The sequence below is a fragment of the Nelumbo lutea genome, chromosome 8, assembly GCF_056320005.1.
Source record: "Nelumbo lutea isolate HS-2025 chromosome 8, American lotus-T2T, whole genome shotgun sequence".
Classification (NCBI taxonomy): Eukaryota; Viridiplantae; Streptophyta; class Magnoliopsida; order Proteales; family Nelumbonaceae; genus Nelumbo; species Nelumbo lutea.
Genome location: NC_142691.1, coordinates 46,566,165 through 46,582,550, shown reverse-complemented (window position 1 = coordinate 46,582,550; position 16,386 = coordinate 46,566,165). Strand labels below are relative to the sequence as shown.

Sequence of the window (16,386 nt, the reverse complement as noted above, 5' to 3'; positions counted from 1 at the left end):
TGTCATTGGTTCTTTTCTTCCATTTTTGTATGTCTTCTATGCTTCTCTCTTTTTCTGTTTAATAAGTTAAGTTCCTATTACCTGTCATAGAAGAAAAGGAAAATGTTATCCACAAACAATAGAGGCCATTGGGACATGTTCAGAAGTTTTATCTGGAATGGTTTTCTTTTGGTGATGCTGTCATTGTTGTTTTCCTCTCAATTTTTAGTATGCTAGTGAAGATTTTTTTTCTTATTATACTGGGAGACTAACTAGAAGAAATTGATTATACAGTGATATGGTGGAATCCCTCTATACCATTATACCGCAGTTATTATTGACAAGGTTTTTGTATATAGGATATAGAAGTTGGAAAAGCAGTGCGCGCTCAACTAGCCATGAGAGTCAGTGATGCTACTACTGCATGGAAGAGGGTTTGTGTTTACAAAATTCAGTTATTGTCATTTTTATCATATTTTCCCTTATGATTCTTCATTAAGTGGTGTTGTTTCTGCTTGACTATGTTCATATTTGTTGGTCTTGTGCATACTTCTATTTGTTTGTTGGGATTGCTCTTTTATTTTAGTACTTCTAGAATGTTTTAAATGGTTAAGATGATGAAACTTGTTATGTTCAAAGGGATCCAAAAGTTATAATTTTCAGTAATCTGAGTTGTGTGGTAGACCATGATCTGAGTGGGTATTAGGAATTAGGAATTTATTAGGAAATGGATGAGAATGATGAGTTGCAGGGTGGTTGTTGAAAAGAAAACTGAAAATTATTCAAAGATTTTACAATAGAGAACATTGAGAACAAAATTGAGAAGATAAATGATAATTTGACTAAGTGACATACTCTATGATAAATATCTTTAGTAACACTATGCCTCGATTCTGCTAAGGCTATGGGGTGTACAGTAGTCAATATTGGCATGCAGGACTTCATTGAAGGGATGTGGAGGAGCTGATGAATCAACCATCTGAGAAGATCTTACTGAGATGGATGAACTTTGAACTCAAGAAAGATGGCTACAAGACAATAGTTACAAACTTATCATCTGATGTGAAACAGCTTGAAAACTTAATATGGTAGTGTACTATCTCAATGTGGATATGAGATATCTAAAACAAGTGGTTGTTGATTCATTGAAACTTGAAATCCCATTTAGTTTTATCTGGCAGTTAAAACTAAAAGATGCTTTATAACTCAATTTTATTTCGTCCCACTTGGTGAATTCCAAAAACCAGAAACCAGAAACCAGGCTGAATGCTGCATTGAGTTAATTGAAATCACTTAGCAGTAAGGGTGAGTCGGACCCAAGGATGCAGAGATTCGAATTAGTGGGAAGATGGAGAAAGGAAATGGCTGTTGAAGCAAAACTTTTTAAGTTCGAGGAATTGAAGTCAAGGAAACTGGTATCGCTGAAAATCAGAGAAGAGAAAAGAGCATCCGTGTACCTACTGAAGGATGTGGTCATGTGGCTAAAAGGTTTTCTGGACATAGCCATAGTTTCAAGAAGATTTCAGGATTGGAAGAATAGGATGAAATTAAACGGTAAGGTTTTTGAAGCAGAACAACGTTTCAATAGGAAAGGGTGGTTCATCACATTCACAGAGTGGTTCGGATTGGGCAAAAAACAGATGATATGCATCCCCTGTGGAAATCAGAGTGAAGGTTGGACGACTGTGGCGAAAGAGCTACAAGAGTTCTTGTGGAGAAATGAGGAGCAATCAAGGAAAACCCAGGCAAACAACAGAGAAGCGTTCCAATCAAAATCAGGTTTGGGAAAGGAAGAAGACGGGAAGGGTATGGATTGGAGTAAAAAGTATGTAGTTTCTGCAAAAAAGAAGGTGGCCAAATGGAGCTCGGTTGCAAAGGAACTGAAACAGAAATTGAAATTTGAAGGTACCTTCAATCTGCGACCATTTCAAGCAGATAAGGCGCTGTTAGAAGTGGGCAAGATGGTTGGGGAGATTTATGCTCTCCTTATTCAGACCTCGGAAGTATAATTGTTGTGAGCCAGTGGACACCGAGTGCAAATTGCGTAGACTAAACAGAAGTATTCCGATTGAAAGTTTTAGGACTTCCGTTCAATCTATGGTCCCTTGAAACTTTCAAACAAATCGCTTCCCAGTGCGCAGGGGCCTTGGAAGAGCTGGACACTTCAAATCTCAGTGCGGCGGTAATTGGGTTGAGAGGGATTAAGAGGAAAAAGTCCCAAGAACAGTGAAGCGGGAGATAGGAGAATCTCAGACTGTGGTTTGGTTGCTCTCGTCGGTGGAGGAGAGACTGTGGAGAAACTTGTGGGAGGTAGAAGACGATGAAGTGGCAAGGGTCAAAGAATTAAAGAAGGTTGACCGTTTTTGCAATACAAAGGAAAATGAACAGCCGCCCAATTCGAAAATTGGAAATTAGGGCACTAATGAAACCTTTAAATCCAAGCTGTCTATTAATGAACGTGCGGATTCCAAACAGCCGTTTGTGGGGGTGACAGCTGGATCGATCAATAAACCCTCTTTTAATGCTAAGCACACGCCATTAGTCAGTCCGATGGGTGAACCGAGCGAATCAGCGCGCGGTTCTGCCCAAATGATGGTGGACAATAGCAAGGGTCTATCATCATCGTTATCGACCCTTGCTGTTCGTCCCCTCGCTGCAGGTTTAACACAAGGAAGTAGGGCTGCCACTAAACTTCCAGGGGACGCCGGAAAAGGAAGTGACGACACCTGGGTATGGAAACTGGTGCAGACGAACAACTCTATATCCCCTCATAAGCCAAATCCAAAGTTCAATAGGCACGAGAACGATGAATCCGAAGAGGAAAGCGATTGGGAAGACCTAATGCAAGAGAAGGCGTACCAATCGGAGCTAGAAGATAGCATCAGAAGTGTCAACATTGCTAAAACACGCGTTTTGTCGGAAGATGAAACGATGGGAACAAAGCTGCTGTTCGAAGACCCCTCTAACTACTCTAGTTTGGTTCCAAGAGAAGAATCGGGTGATGGAACTATGCCAGTCTTAGGGGCAAACTCGGTGCCAGTCAGGAGGGAAGATGAAGAAATCCCATGGGAGATACATCGTCAAGATACACATAAAGGAGTGTTGGATCTTGGCACTAACCCAAACAAAGAAGCACAGGAGGAAATATGTTGGATATGGGGAGATTTTAAAGGAGGAAATATGTTGGGTTTTGGAACAAAATGGAGATCTTGGGTGATAGGATGTCTAAGTTCCGTCCATTATTCAATCCTTATTAATGGAGTAGCGAAGGATTTCTTTGCAGCTGAGAGAGGAATTAGGCATTGAGACCCCTTATCCCCTTTTCTCTTCACTTTAGTGGCTGAGGTGTTAAGCAGAATGGTGGCGAAAGCCAATTTCCAAGGCTTGTTTAGAGGGTGGAGGGTAGGTAGAAATCAAGAGGTTGTTACCCACCTTCAATTTGCAGATGGCACAATCTTCTTTTGTGAGGGAGCTAACGAGGAAGGAGTGGTTAACCTTAAGTTGCTATTGGATAACTTTGTGGGGGTGATAGGTTTAAGGATAAATTGGACCAAAATATGCATTGTAGGGGTCATTTTGGAGGAAAGGGAACTCCATAGATTTGTAGAGATTCTGGGATGTGAAATTAGAAGGTGGCCACTTAGCTACTTGGGTTTACCTTTAGGTGGTAACCCTAGGTCAGAAGGTTTTTGGAAGCCAGTTATTGAAAGATTTGCTAGGAAGCTAGCTCTATGGAGGAGGGATTATATCTCTCTTGGGGGAAGGATAACATTGATTGGAGCCACGCTGGAAAACCCCCCTATTTACTTCCTCTTAACCTTTAGAATACCCTGTAGAGTAGCAAGGAGGTTAGAAAAATACATGAGAGATTTCCTTTGGGACCCAGGCAAGGAGAGGAAGGCTTATCTGATAAATTGGGATCAAGTTAGAATGCCCAAGGATAAAGGGGGTCTGGGAATACGAAATATTTCACTTAGGAACTTAGCTCTGCTAGGAAAATGGTTGTGGAGATTCCCGTTTGAGAGAGATAGGATGTGGCACAAAGTCATTGTGAGTATTCATGGTTTGGTTGGAAATGGTTGGGATGCAAAAACTGCCCCTCATGTTTCCTCATCTTCTCCTTAGAAAGCAATTTTTGAAATTTATCCAACATTCCTTAATTCCATTCGGTTTGATGTGGGCCAGGGTAATAAAGTTCGTTTCTAGAAGATCTCTTCCCTGACCTATACACTTTGTCAAACTTCAAAGGGGAAATAGTAAGCATTTTGGGTAATCCTGGCCCAAATGGGGTCATTTGGAATCTGGGTTTTAGGAGGGGTCTCAGGGAAAATGAATGTGCCTCTTTAGTCCAATTGCTGGATCTGTTAGGACAAGTTCATTTGGACACATCCTTGGAAGATTCTAGAATTTGGAAAGGCTCCTCAGATGGCCTCTTCTCTTGTTCCTCCTTCTTTAGTGTTCTTGCCACACCTAGCAACCTGGTTGGGGACTTCCCTGTAAAAGAAATTTGGAGTAAGCCTTTTCCCCCAAAAATTCAAGCCTTATGTTGGGAAATTTTCCTTGGCAAGGTTAATACTTGTGATATGCTGCAGAGAAGAAGGCCTTTTGCTTGCCTTTCTCCTCACATGTGCTCCCTTTGTAAGGAAAGTGGTGAGACCTTGACACGTCTATTATTGTCTTGTTCCTTTGTGCATCACATTTGGGATTCTTTTTGTTTTCTCTTTGTTTGCAAGTGGGTTCCCCCTCAAGATGTGGCAGCGCTTTTCAATCGAGACTTTTTGAGGCAATCAAAGAAAAGAGGGAAGGTTATGTGGAAAACTACAAAGGCAGCTATTTGTTGGGTAATATGGGAAGAAAGGAATAAAAGAATATTTTTGGATAAGAGTAGAACAAGGGAGGAGGTAATCGACACAATTAAAGTTAAAGTAGCTCAATGGATAAGATCTTTACATATCTTTCAAGAGTTCTCGGTCACAAACATTATAAGATCCTGGACAGAAGTAGCGCAATCTTCAAGAGTGAAAGAGAGAGTAAGGATGGAATGGAAACCTCCAGATGGTAACAGGATTTAACTGAATTTTGATGGAAGCTCCTTTGGAAATCCGGGACTGTCAGGTATCGGGGGAGTAATCAGAAATTTTGAAAGGAGAATATTAGCATTGTTCTCTAGACCTATCGGCATGGGCAATTCTCTAAAAGTTGAGTTAATGGCATTGCTACAAGGATTGAAGATAGCTAAGCAACTAGGAATGAGGCATGTTGAGGTTGAAGGGGATTCCAAGGTGATCATCTCTTGGGCTAAAAACAATAGAACTACTCCGTGGACTTTCAAACAAGTGATAAGGGAAGTGGAAAAGGTCCCAAGGGAGGTAGAGTTTGAATTTAAATGGGTTAGAAGGAGTGCAAATGGGCTAGTTGATTATCTTGTCAAACAAGGGGCTTTGAGGCACCAATTGTTTTGGGCTGCAATGTAAAGAGGGACAGAAATATGTAATAGTGTGGGAGCTCTAATTTCAAATAAAATTCTCCTTTGCTGATTGTTGGAATAATGTTAAAATAACTTAGTTGCAGATGTTAGGGTCTGTTTGGCTAATCAAAGTGTTTTTTATTTCGTTTTTTTTTTATTTTTGTTATGTCTGTTATTGTACTCGGGGGCACAAGGGTCTTTTTCCTTGTTATTTCTGTCGCCCTATATATAGTAAAATAAACACTGGCGCCGCCAGTACTGTTACATTGCAAACCTTCTCTCTTCTCTTCTCTTCTCTTCTCTTCCACTTATCTCTGGCCGGCTACACTGTCAAGATGGTATCAGAGCGGGAATGCTGATTAAAAGAGAGCAGATCGATCAACCCTACTGTCAAGAGAAGATCGATCAACCCAAAGAACAGATCGAACATACTAGCAGAAAAGAAATATGATTATGGACTACAGAATAGCTACGACTGGTACAATTCTTCCTATTTTTTCCTCTTCTTTACTCTCCTTGGTTATGTGTCGAGTGAAAACCCTATGAATCTGGGGCGGCTGAATGCTGTCGAACCTGTGTAACCCTAGTTTTCTTGGATTGTGTGATCCTATTCATGTGTTAAGACAACTGTAGGTCAATGCTGACCTGTCTTCTCAATGGTTTGAGTTGACTATAAGTAAGAAGGATCTCTCCTGTTGATTATTGGACCCCTAGACATTTTGGAATTCTGGTAGGTGGGGACTGATAAAACTATACAGGTCTGAAATCTGCCGAATATTACCTCAGTTTTTGTCCGGAATTTGGTACTGTTTGTGCTCAATCTGGTTGGTAAACCCAAGTGTGTGGGTGTGAACTGAGTGGAGCATTGTTTTGTGGAGTAAGGAGGGGTCCTAAGTCCGGTGTGTGGGACTGGTTAACTGCTTGACCATGTCGACTGAGAATTCTGCTACTTCAGAGACCTCAGGGAGCCACAATTGAGTGAGTGGGGAAATGGATATGAGCTTTCCCATGGCTGTCATTCCCTTTGATGGTTTGAATTACCTTGAGTGGTCTAGGGGGATAAAACTCTACATCACTGCTAGGGGGCGAATAGGATACATCAATGGGAGAGTAAAGGAACCGAAGTATGGAAGTGTTGAGCATGATAGGTGGAACCAAGAGAACAATATGGTGATGTCTTGGCTCTTGGTTTCAATGCTGCCACAAGTAAGGAAGACTTTTATGTGGGCTGAAACTGTTTGTGAGATATGGGAACGAGCGAAGTCCACTTATTCAGAATAGAGACACTATGCCAAGATATATCAACTACAAGCTGAATCTTCTACTTGCAAGCAGGGGGAGAGGAGTCTCTCGATGTACTATTCTGATTTGACATCGATATGGAAAGAACTTGATCACTATCAGAATGTGAATTGGAAGTGTGATGAAGATGCAAAGGCCTATAAGTCACTTGTATCACAGCAACGCGTGTTTGCCTTCTTCCTAGGGCTGAATCCGTCATATGAGTCCATCAGGGTACAAATCTTGGGTAGTAAAGATTTGCCATCAGTCCGGGAGGTGTATGCCTTGGTGCAGTCAGAAGAAAGCAGAAGAAGTGTGATGAATGGTGTAGAAGGGGAGTCAGTTGCCCTAGCAGTTTGGGGAAATTCAGATACAAATGTCGGAGGTGCCTTTAAAAGGGGTGACACTCAGAAAAAATCAGAAGATAAAAGCAAGCTTTGGTGCACTCATTGCCAGAAGACACGACACACTAAAGATACATGTTGGGATCTCCATGGAAAACCTAAATGGGCACAGGATTTGGGTAAGAAGTCAGCACCGGATCAAGGCAAGAAACCAGGCCACCAGAATAAAAAAAGGTATAACTTAGCTAATATGGCATCGATAGAGACTAATACTTCTGTAACTCAGGAGAGAGACCCTGGTTTTGACCCTAAGGAAGATATTATCAACTCCTTCCGTGAACATTTGGAATTGTATGGTAGGACTCTCCGCCAGGTGGATTCTGGGCCTACTCCTACCTCATTTGCGTCTACATCAGGTAATGCCACAACCTTCCATGTGTCATCTCATACTACTGATTCACCTTGGATTATTGACTCCGGAGCCTCAAATCACATGACCGGTAAGTCAAATTTGTTCCAGACATATAACCTTCTCTCTGGGAGATATAAGGTAAGACTGGCTGATGGTTCTTTTTCTACCATAGCTGGCTGAGGCACCATATCTCTCCCACTTGGCCTTACTCTTCCTAATGTCCTGCATGTTCCGAAATTACCTATTAATTTGCTGTCCATTAGTAGTATTACTCACTCTTTGAACTGCTTAGTCACCTTTTTTCCGTCTTCATGTGTGTTTCAGGATTTGACCTCGGGGAAGACGATTGGTAGAGGAAGCATGGTGGATGGTATCTACGTGTTGGAGAATAATGCTGGTTTAGTGGCGACTGAGTCCACAAGTTCGTCGAGTGAGAGTCAGGCCTATTTATGGCATAGTCGTTTAGGTCATCTTTCTTTTGAGTCGTTAAAAGTTATGTTCCCAAAGTTGTTTGAGTCTTTGTCAGTGAGTCAGTTACAGTGTCAAACTTGTCAGTTGAGTAAGCATTGTAGAAGTTCCTTACCTTTAAGAAATAAAAGATATGAATTTCCATTTCATATTGTTTATTCTGATGTTTGGGGCCCTGTTACTCTACCTACTGCGGCTGGCTATAAGTATTTTGTTACTTTGATTGATGATTATTCTCGATACACTTGGGTTTACCCTATGCGATCTCGAGATGAAGTGCCACAAATTGTGAAAGATTTTCAATGCATGGTGTTCACTCAGTTCCAAACGGAAATTCATATTTTCCAGTTGGGCAATGCAAAGGAATATTTCCATAGTGATCTCACGAAGTTCTTTGCTTCGAGTGGGCCACTTCAGCGAAGCTCTTGTGCCAGAATACCCCAACAAAATGGTGTGGCTGAACGAAAAAAACACAATCACCTTGGTAAAAAAAAGTGTGCAGGTTAAAAAAGTCCCTATATGGGTTGAAACAATCACCTCGGGCTTGGTTTAGTAAGTTCCATTTAGCAGTCCAACAGATGGGATTCAAACAATGCCAGCCAGATCATACCCTGTTTGTAAAAAGAGGTGAAGGTAAAATTGCAGCTCTTATTGTGTATGTGGATGACATAGTGATCACAGGAGATTGGGAGGCTGAAATCCATAGACTAAAAAAATTCTTAGCCACTAAATTTGAGGTGAAGGTTCTAGGCCCCTTACGATACTTTCTTGGAATTGAAATTGCCCGCTCTCACAAGGGCATCTTTATTTCCCAATGGAAGTATGTATTAGATCTACTAGAAGATACAGACTAGTTGGGGGTAAAACCATCTTATTCACCTATTGAACCTAATCACCATCTGGGAGACAATCAGAGAGAGTTTTTGAATGATGTAAAGATGTTCCAGAGACTCGTGGGGAGACTTCTGTATTTGTCTATGACCAGGCGTGATATTGCCTATGCAGTGGGTGTCCTTAGTCAATTCATGCATAGCCCGAGGACAACTCACTTTGAGGCTGCAGAGAGGATCTTGAGATATCTCAAGAAGTTTCCTGGAGCTGGTTTGTTGTTCCAGAAACACAGTCACTTAAAAGTGGAAGTATATGCTGATGCAGATTGGGCAGGAGCAGTCAATGACCGAAAGTCTACCAAAGGTTATTGTGCCTTTGTAGGAGGAAACCTTGTCACATAGAGAAGCAAAAAACAAAGTGTGGTGGCTAGATCCAGTGCTGAAGCAGAGTATAGAGCGATGGCTCATGGGGTTGCGTAAATCATGTGGATAAGAAATCTGTTAGGTGAACTGGATTTCGCAGTAAGCAATCCTACGTCACTCTACTATGACAATAAAGCTGCCATCAATATTGCTGCTAATCCAGTTCTGCATGATAGGACGAAACACATTGAAGTGGACAAGCATTTTATCAGAGAGAAACTTGAAAGTGGAGAAGTGTGCACACCATATGTCAACTCAGAAGAGCAACTTGCAGATATCTTCACCAAAGGTCTTCATCATGTGCGGCACAAAGATTTGTGTGACAAGTTGGGCATGATTGACATCTATGCTCCAACTTGAGGGGGAGTGTTGGAATAATGTTAAAATAACTTAGTTGCAGATGTTAGGGCCTGTTTGGCTAATCAAAGTGTTTTTTTTTCGTTTTTTTATTTTTGTTGTGTCTGTTATTGTACTTAGGGGCACAAGGGTCTTTTCCCTTGTTATTTCTGTCGCCCTATATATAGTAAAATAAACACTGGCGCCGCCAGTACTGTTGCATTGCAAACCTTCTCTCCTCTCCTCTCTTCTCTTCTCTTCTTCTTCTCTTCTCTCCTCTTCCACTTATCTCTGGCTGGCTACACTGTCAAGACTGATAAAAAAAGTTTTTTGTTAAAATTATAATTCAAGATTGTTCTTAGACAACTGATATAGAGTGCAAAGGATCTCAAATTCAAAAACCTAGGTTATATGACTATAGATCAACTGAAGAACCTGAACAGCAGGGGAGAATAGAATGGTCAAGGAGAACAAAAAGCCATCTGTGGTTAATGAAGTCATGATAATTTATAATAATGTCAAGTCACCTGTGGTTTTGGTAGAAGCTGAAACTCAGAATGGGAGTCTGCTTTGTTCATTACAAGAAAGCAGAAAGTGGTGGTTTGGGGGGTTGTAGCTATGGCAATCCTTGAAAAGCTACACCTCAACATGAGTTTTAAGCTTTGTCCCTGTTATAATTCAGGTCTGCCTTAGAGTTCGGCCTGATTGAGTTCAGTTATGTAGAAGAAGAAAGAGTGATAATGAAAGAGAGAGAGAGGGAAAGAGAGAAGAGAGAATTCTGGTTCGATCTGAAAGAGTCAACCTGACTTCTCCCAGTCGGCCAGTAAGTATTTATATTATTATTGAAACATAACTGAAAAGACCTATGTGCCCTTACTTAAGTTAAGAGCACATGTTTCAACACAACATTACAGATCAGCAACATCAATCAAGGTATAAAGACAGAAACACCCCTACGCTAACACTCCCCCTCAAGTTGGTGAGTATATATCATATACTCCCAGCTTGTTACATATGTAGTCCACTCTTCCCCGACTCAAGCCTTTTGTAAATAAGTCAGCCCACTGATTTCCTGTATTAACATGTGTAGTGTCTAGCTCTCCATTCAACACCTTCTCCCTCACAAAGTGACAGTCAACCTCAATGTGCTTGGTTCTTTCATGAAACACTGGATTAGAGGAGATATGAACTGCAGCCTGATTATCACAATAGAGCTTCATTGGAGTGTTAGTGTTGTACCCTACTTCCTGTAGAAGGTTCCTTAGCCACACTAATTCACAAGCGGTATGTGCCATAGCCCTATATTCTGCTTCTGCACTGCTTCTTGCCACAACCTCTGCTTCTTACTTTTCCATGTCACCAGGTTACCTCCCAGAAACATGCAATAGCCTGTAGTAGACCGCCTATCAGACATAGAACCGACCCAATCAGCATCAGAATACCCTTCTATTTCAAGTTTTCCCCCACTCTTGTATATCAGACCGCAATCCGGGGCCCCTTTTAGATACTTCACAGTTCTCAGAACTGCATTCCAATGAGGAATCAGAGGTTTTTGCATGAACTGGCTTACCACACTAACTGCAAATGAGATGTCTAGTCTGGTAATGGTTAGGTAGTTCAGTTTGCCCACAAGTCGTCGGTATCTGCCAGGGTCTTCAAACACTTCACCCATATAACTGCTTAGCTTGGTATTTGTGTCCATGGGTGTTTCAACTGGTTTGGCACCCAACAAGCCTATTTCTTCCAGCAAATCAAGCACATACTTCCTCTGGCACAGGTTAATTCCATACTTGGATCTCGCTACCTCTATCCCCAAGAAGTATTTCAGTTTACCCAGATCCTTTGTCTGAAAGTGATCTTGCACATAAGTCTTCAGCCTATCAATACCAATGTTATCATTCCCAGTAATAACAATATCATCTACATACACCACCAATAGTATTTTTCCTCCCGGAGAGTCATGACTAAATACAAAATGGTCAACTTTGCACTGTTTCATGCCAAACTTCCTTAGTCTGCACACCTTACCATCCTCCCCTTGAGCAACAAACCCTGGAGGTTGCTCCATGTAGACCTCCTCGAGTAAGTCACCATGCAAAAAGGCATTCTTGATATCAAGCTGATATAGTGGCCACTCATACATGGCTGCAAGAGAGATCACAATACGAACTGACCCTATCTTAGCAACCGGTGAGAAGGTCTCTGTGTAGTCAATGCCATAGGTTTGGGAGTACCTTTTGCAACTAATCGCGCTTTCAGGCATTCAACACTACCATCAGGCAGATACTTAACTGTATAAACCCACTTACAACCAACAACTTGCTTCCTAGGAGGAAGAGCAGCGAGGTCCCAAGTATGATTATGATGAAGGGCTGAGAGTTCTTCTTGCATGGCACGACACCACCTTGGAGAGGCAAGGGCTTCCTGGACATCTTTAGGAACAATAACTGATGATAACAAGGTAACAAACTGGCGATGGGAAGCGGAAAGGTGAGTAAGAGAAACATAATTAGAAATGGGATGAAGGGTGCAAGTACGTTTACCTTTCCGCAAAGCAATGGTAGATCAATCTCAGATGCTAAGTGGGGGTCTGGTGCCGGATCCGTTGACGGAGATGTAGCCGGAGTAGTAGCTGGTGCACGTGGGCGATGTGTATACACATGACGGATAGGTGGGCGTTCAACAGGTGGTGGCACTGGAGGCAAGGATTTGGTCACAACTGGAACAAAGGGAGGAGGATCGACAACGAGAAGTGGAAGAGGAGGAGGTGATGAGGAGGAAGAAGCATCACCAGACCCCAAAAAGAACGGAGTAGACTCAAAGAAACTGACATCAGCACACACAAAGGACCGTCGAGAACCAGGATGGTAACACCTATACCCTTTCTGGGTCCGAGAATAGCCAAGGAAGATGCACTTGAGAGAACGGGCATCAAACTTGTCGTTCCCAGGATCCAGATTATGGACAAAACAAACACACCCAAAAACTCTTGGCGTAAGAGGGAACGGAGACAAAGAGGGAAACAAGACCTGAAACGGAGACTGACCATCAAGGATGAATGTGGGCATCCGATTAATTAGAAAACAAGAGGTAAGCACTGCATCACTCCAAAAAAGGTTTGGGAACATGCATGTGATGCATTAGGGATCTTGTTGTTTCAAGGAGATGGCGATTCTTTCTCTCAGCCACCCCGTTTTGTTGTGGGGTGTAGGTACACGAGGTTTGATGTATAATGCCGTGTTGGTCCAAGTATTCCTGAAATGATGAGGATGTGGAACCATTAGCAAGGGTGACAGATTGTGATGTTGAGCAATGAGATAAGGAGGAAAACACACCTAGAGTTCCAGTTATGTGATCGGAGGCTCCATAGTCAATGATCCAGGGATTGGGTGTAGATGCCAGACAAGCCATACCTGAGTGAGCAAAAGTCGCCGTGTTCTGCTGTGATTGGATAAACCTCTCATATTCATCACGGGGAACACTCACCATCTCCTTCATGGGACCATCTGTGGATGTAGGAGGCAACTGGTAAGATGAATGATTCTCCTGTCTAAAGCTGGAACTTGAGTCATTGGTCGCGGCATGATTGGCCCAGGTTGAGGGAGTGCACTCATTGTAGTATGGATGGACATACCATCAACTATTGTAAATCATAACAATAGTTGATGGTATGTCCATCCATACCACAATGAGTGCAGTTCCTCGGGCCTGAGCTACGTCCTATACCATGGGCTCCCCTTGAATCTCTGCTCCCAGTACGACCACCACCACGATTATAAGTAGACCCACCATTGCCACTTCGGCCATATGCAGAACCACTACCAACACCACGACCAGACTGAGCTCCCCGAGCTCCACCTCTACCACCACGACCTCTCGATGCAGCAAAGGCAGATCTATTTGAGATATTAGAGTTCTCAGTAGATCCGATAGAAATCCTCCAAAGTCGAGCAAATACCTCTTCTAGGGACGGAAGAGCTGATCCCCCTAATATCTGAGCCCGTACTGGTTCATATTCAGACTTTAGTCCCACCAAAAATCTAGTCACATCAAGCTGCTCTCTTTGTTGTTGCTGAATCTTGACATTAGAAGTGAGAGGATGATAGAAATTCAACTCATTACGTATGTTCCTCATGTTGGCATAGTACTCCTCAAGACTCTGATTGCCCTGTTGCAGATTAAAGTACTCTTGATAAAGCTGATAAACTCTGGTTGTATTGTCCTGTCCTGAATACAATTTCTTCGCATGGTCCCACACATCTTTGGCAGTATCAAGGAACATGAAGTTCACACTAATCCTGGGTTCCATACTGTTCCACAACCATGTGATGATCTGAGCGTCCTCTTGTTCCCAATCTTCATACTCGTGAGAGTCAGAGGAGGGTTTCTCCTCTCTGATATGTTTTACCTTCTTTGCCTTTAGAAAGACTTCAACGGATTTAGCCCAAGGCACTTAATTCTCTCCATTTAACTTAATGGAGGTCATCTGAACATTTAGGTAGTCTGTAGGCACCATCACACTAGGTTTATAATCATTACTGTCTCCCATTATGTTATCACCAATTCTGCACACTTGCTGAAATCTATTATCACTGAGATCTGCACACTACACACCACTAGGTCACACCTGTCACACTGATTGCAGCACTAATTGTTGCTGGAATGTGTGTTCACACCACAAACCCTACTCCTACAACTACCTGAAATCTCACCACTATATGATCATATCTCTTCCTTCAAAATGCACAAAGAAACCAGCATAAACCCTAGCTCTTACTGGCCGAAACCCTAGCAAATGGTCTGAAACACACCTCCTATTTAATCCATAACAGATATCATGCACTGAAATCTCTTACCTTATCGCTGAAGTAACACCCATGCGAGCAGGAGAGCAATCCACACATAACAGCCGCTTCACACACAACAGCCACACACAGTTCGGCCCTCTATTCTTCCTCTACTAGGAGAGGGCGATCTCAGAAATCACAGCAACCGACCACATACGACCTGACTGGAGGCATAGTGACCCCCAAGGGAAGAGGGCGATCACTCCTTTTCAGCCCTTTCCCTTATCTCCAATCGAACACAGAAAAAAAGAGGAAAACCTTAGATAGGGTGCGCAGAGAATGAACCCTAGGCAAGCAGAAATCTAGGCAGATTTAACCTAGCTCTGATACCATGTTATAATTCAGGTCTGCCTTAGAGTTCAGCCTGACTGAGTTCAGTTATGTAGAAGAAGAAAGAGTGATAAAGAAAGAGAGAAAGAGAGAAAGAGAGAAGAGAGAATTCTGGTTTGAACTGAAAGAGTCAACCTGACTTCTCCCAGTCGGCCGGTAAGTCATTATATTATTATTAAAACATAACTGAAAAGACCTATGTGCCCTTACTTAAGTTAAGAGCACATGTTTCAACACAACATTACAGATCGACAACATCATTCAAGGTATAAAGACAGAAATATCCCTATGCTAACAGTCCCTTTGAAGAATGCAGAACTACATTATTGGCTCCAAAATCCATTGCTGTTATTGGGGGTGTAGATATTCAGTAGAATGTAGGTTCAATACTAATATCCAGTGTTGTTGTGGACATACACAACTTTTTGCATACACCAGTAGTGGTTATTTTGGGGTTCCATTTAATCTCTAGACAGAGATTTGAGTTTTATTCTTTTTTTCTTATCTAATACAAAAAAAAAAGTATTTTTTGATTAGCAACTCAGAGAATTTTATTAAAACTTAAAAAGAAGAGAATACAACAAGTTGTTAGGAATAGAACACTTTACAACAAAGAGTCTCACCACCCTTTTAACATTGGGCCCAAAACAAATGATGTGCATTTGCTCCTTGCTTAGCTAATCCATCTGCCAACCCATTAGCGGACATCCTAACCCATCTTACATGAACTTGCATTTGTCTTGACGTCAACTTAAACTGCCTGAATTCATTTCTGAATTGCCATAATACCCCTTCTCCTTTTTTCAACCAACCAATGACTATTTTTGAGTTCCTTTCTACAATCAGCCTTGTGGTTCCCATTTCCTTAGCTTTTTGCGCCCCAACAATAGCAGCCAAGAATTTATCTCTCACTAAATCACCTTGATCAATAGGCTGTGAAAAAAAACCACAAATGTTCCCACTTCCATCTCAAATCACTCTTCCAATTCTGGAGGGTTTCAGATTGCCAAAATTGCTTCCATCAAAGTTAAGTTTCATCCGCTCACCACTGGGGGGAGACCAAACCTCTGGGACCTTTTGTTTCCTAGAGAGGGAAAGGGCAATCCACCCCCTGTTTCGAAAAAAAAAGTCTTTCACTGAAAAACCTGAGAATAGTTTCAAGGTCTTCACCTAGTGTGGTACTCTTATTGTAACAGTCTCCAAGATTGCTTCCTTATTTCTTTCCCTTTCAACTAGTTCTATGCATTTTCGTTCTTCTTAATATAAAAAGGTTTTTATTAAAAATAAAGAAAAATGAGATCCTCCTTCCTCTTCTTCCTCCTCCCCTTCCTTCTTCTTCCTCCTCATCCCCCTCTTCTTAAGGAGGCTTATGCCTCCTTGTGTTTGAGAGGTAAGCCTCTTATGTTCTGAACTATGCCTCACGCCTCTAGGTAGTGGAATGCCTTGCATCACCCCTCCATGTTTTAAAACATTGCTGCAGACTGGAAATGGGAAACCACCACTCTATCTCTTCCCACCACCCAACCTTTAAGGAATTGCAACTGGCTAGCCCTAGAGATCAACCTACTAAGAACCTCAGCCACCAATGAAAAGGAAAGGGGAGCGGGCTCTCCTTGTCTTAGGCTTTTAGCCCCCTAATGGCTTCAAAAAAGTCTACCACCAAACCATT

The 16,386-nt window shown here is 42.0% G+C and overlaps 1 protein-coding gene across 1 annotated transcript in view; it reads left to right on the top strand.

The window, feature by feature from the left end:
- ATLIG4 (DNA ligase IV) overlaps window positions 1-16,386 on the top strand; it is a 103,873-nt gene that overhangs the window by 21,030 nt on the left and 66,457 nt on the right. Inside the window, exon 5 of the mRNA XM_088956404.1 lies at window positions 339-413. Coding sequence (XP_088812530.1) covers window positions 339-413 — 75 coding nt within the window. The remainder of the gene's footprint in view (window positions 1-338; window positions 414-16,386) is intronic.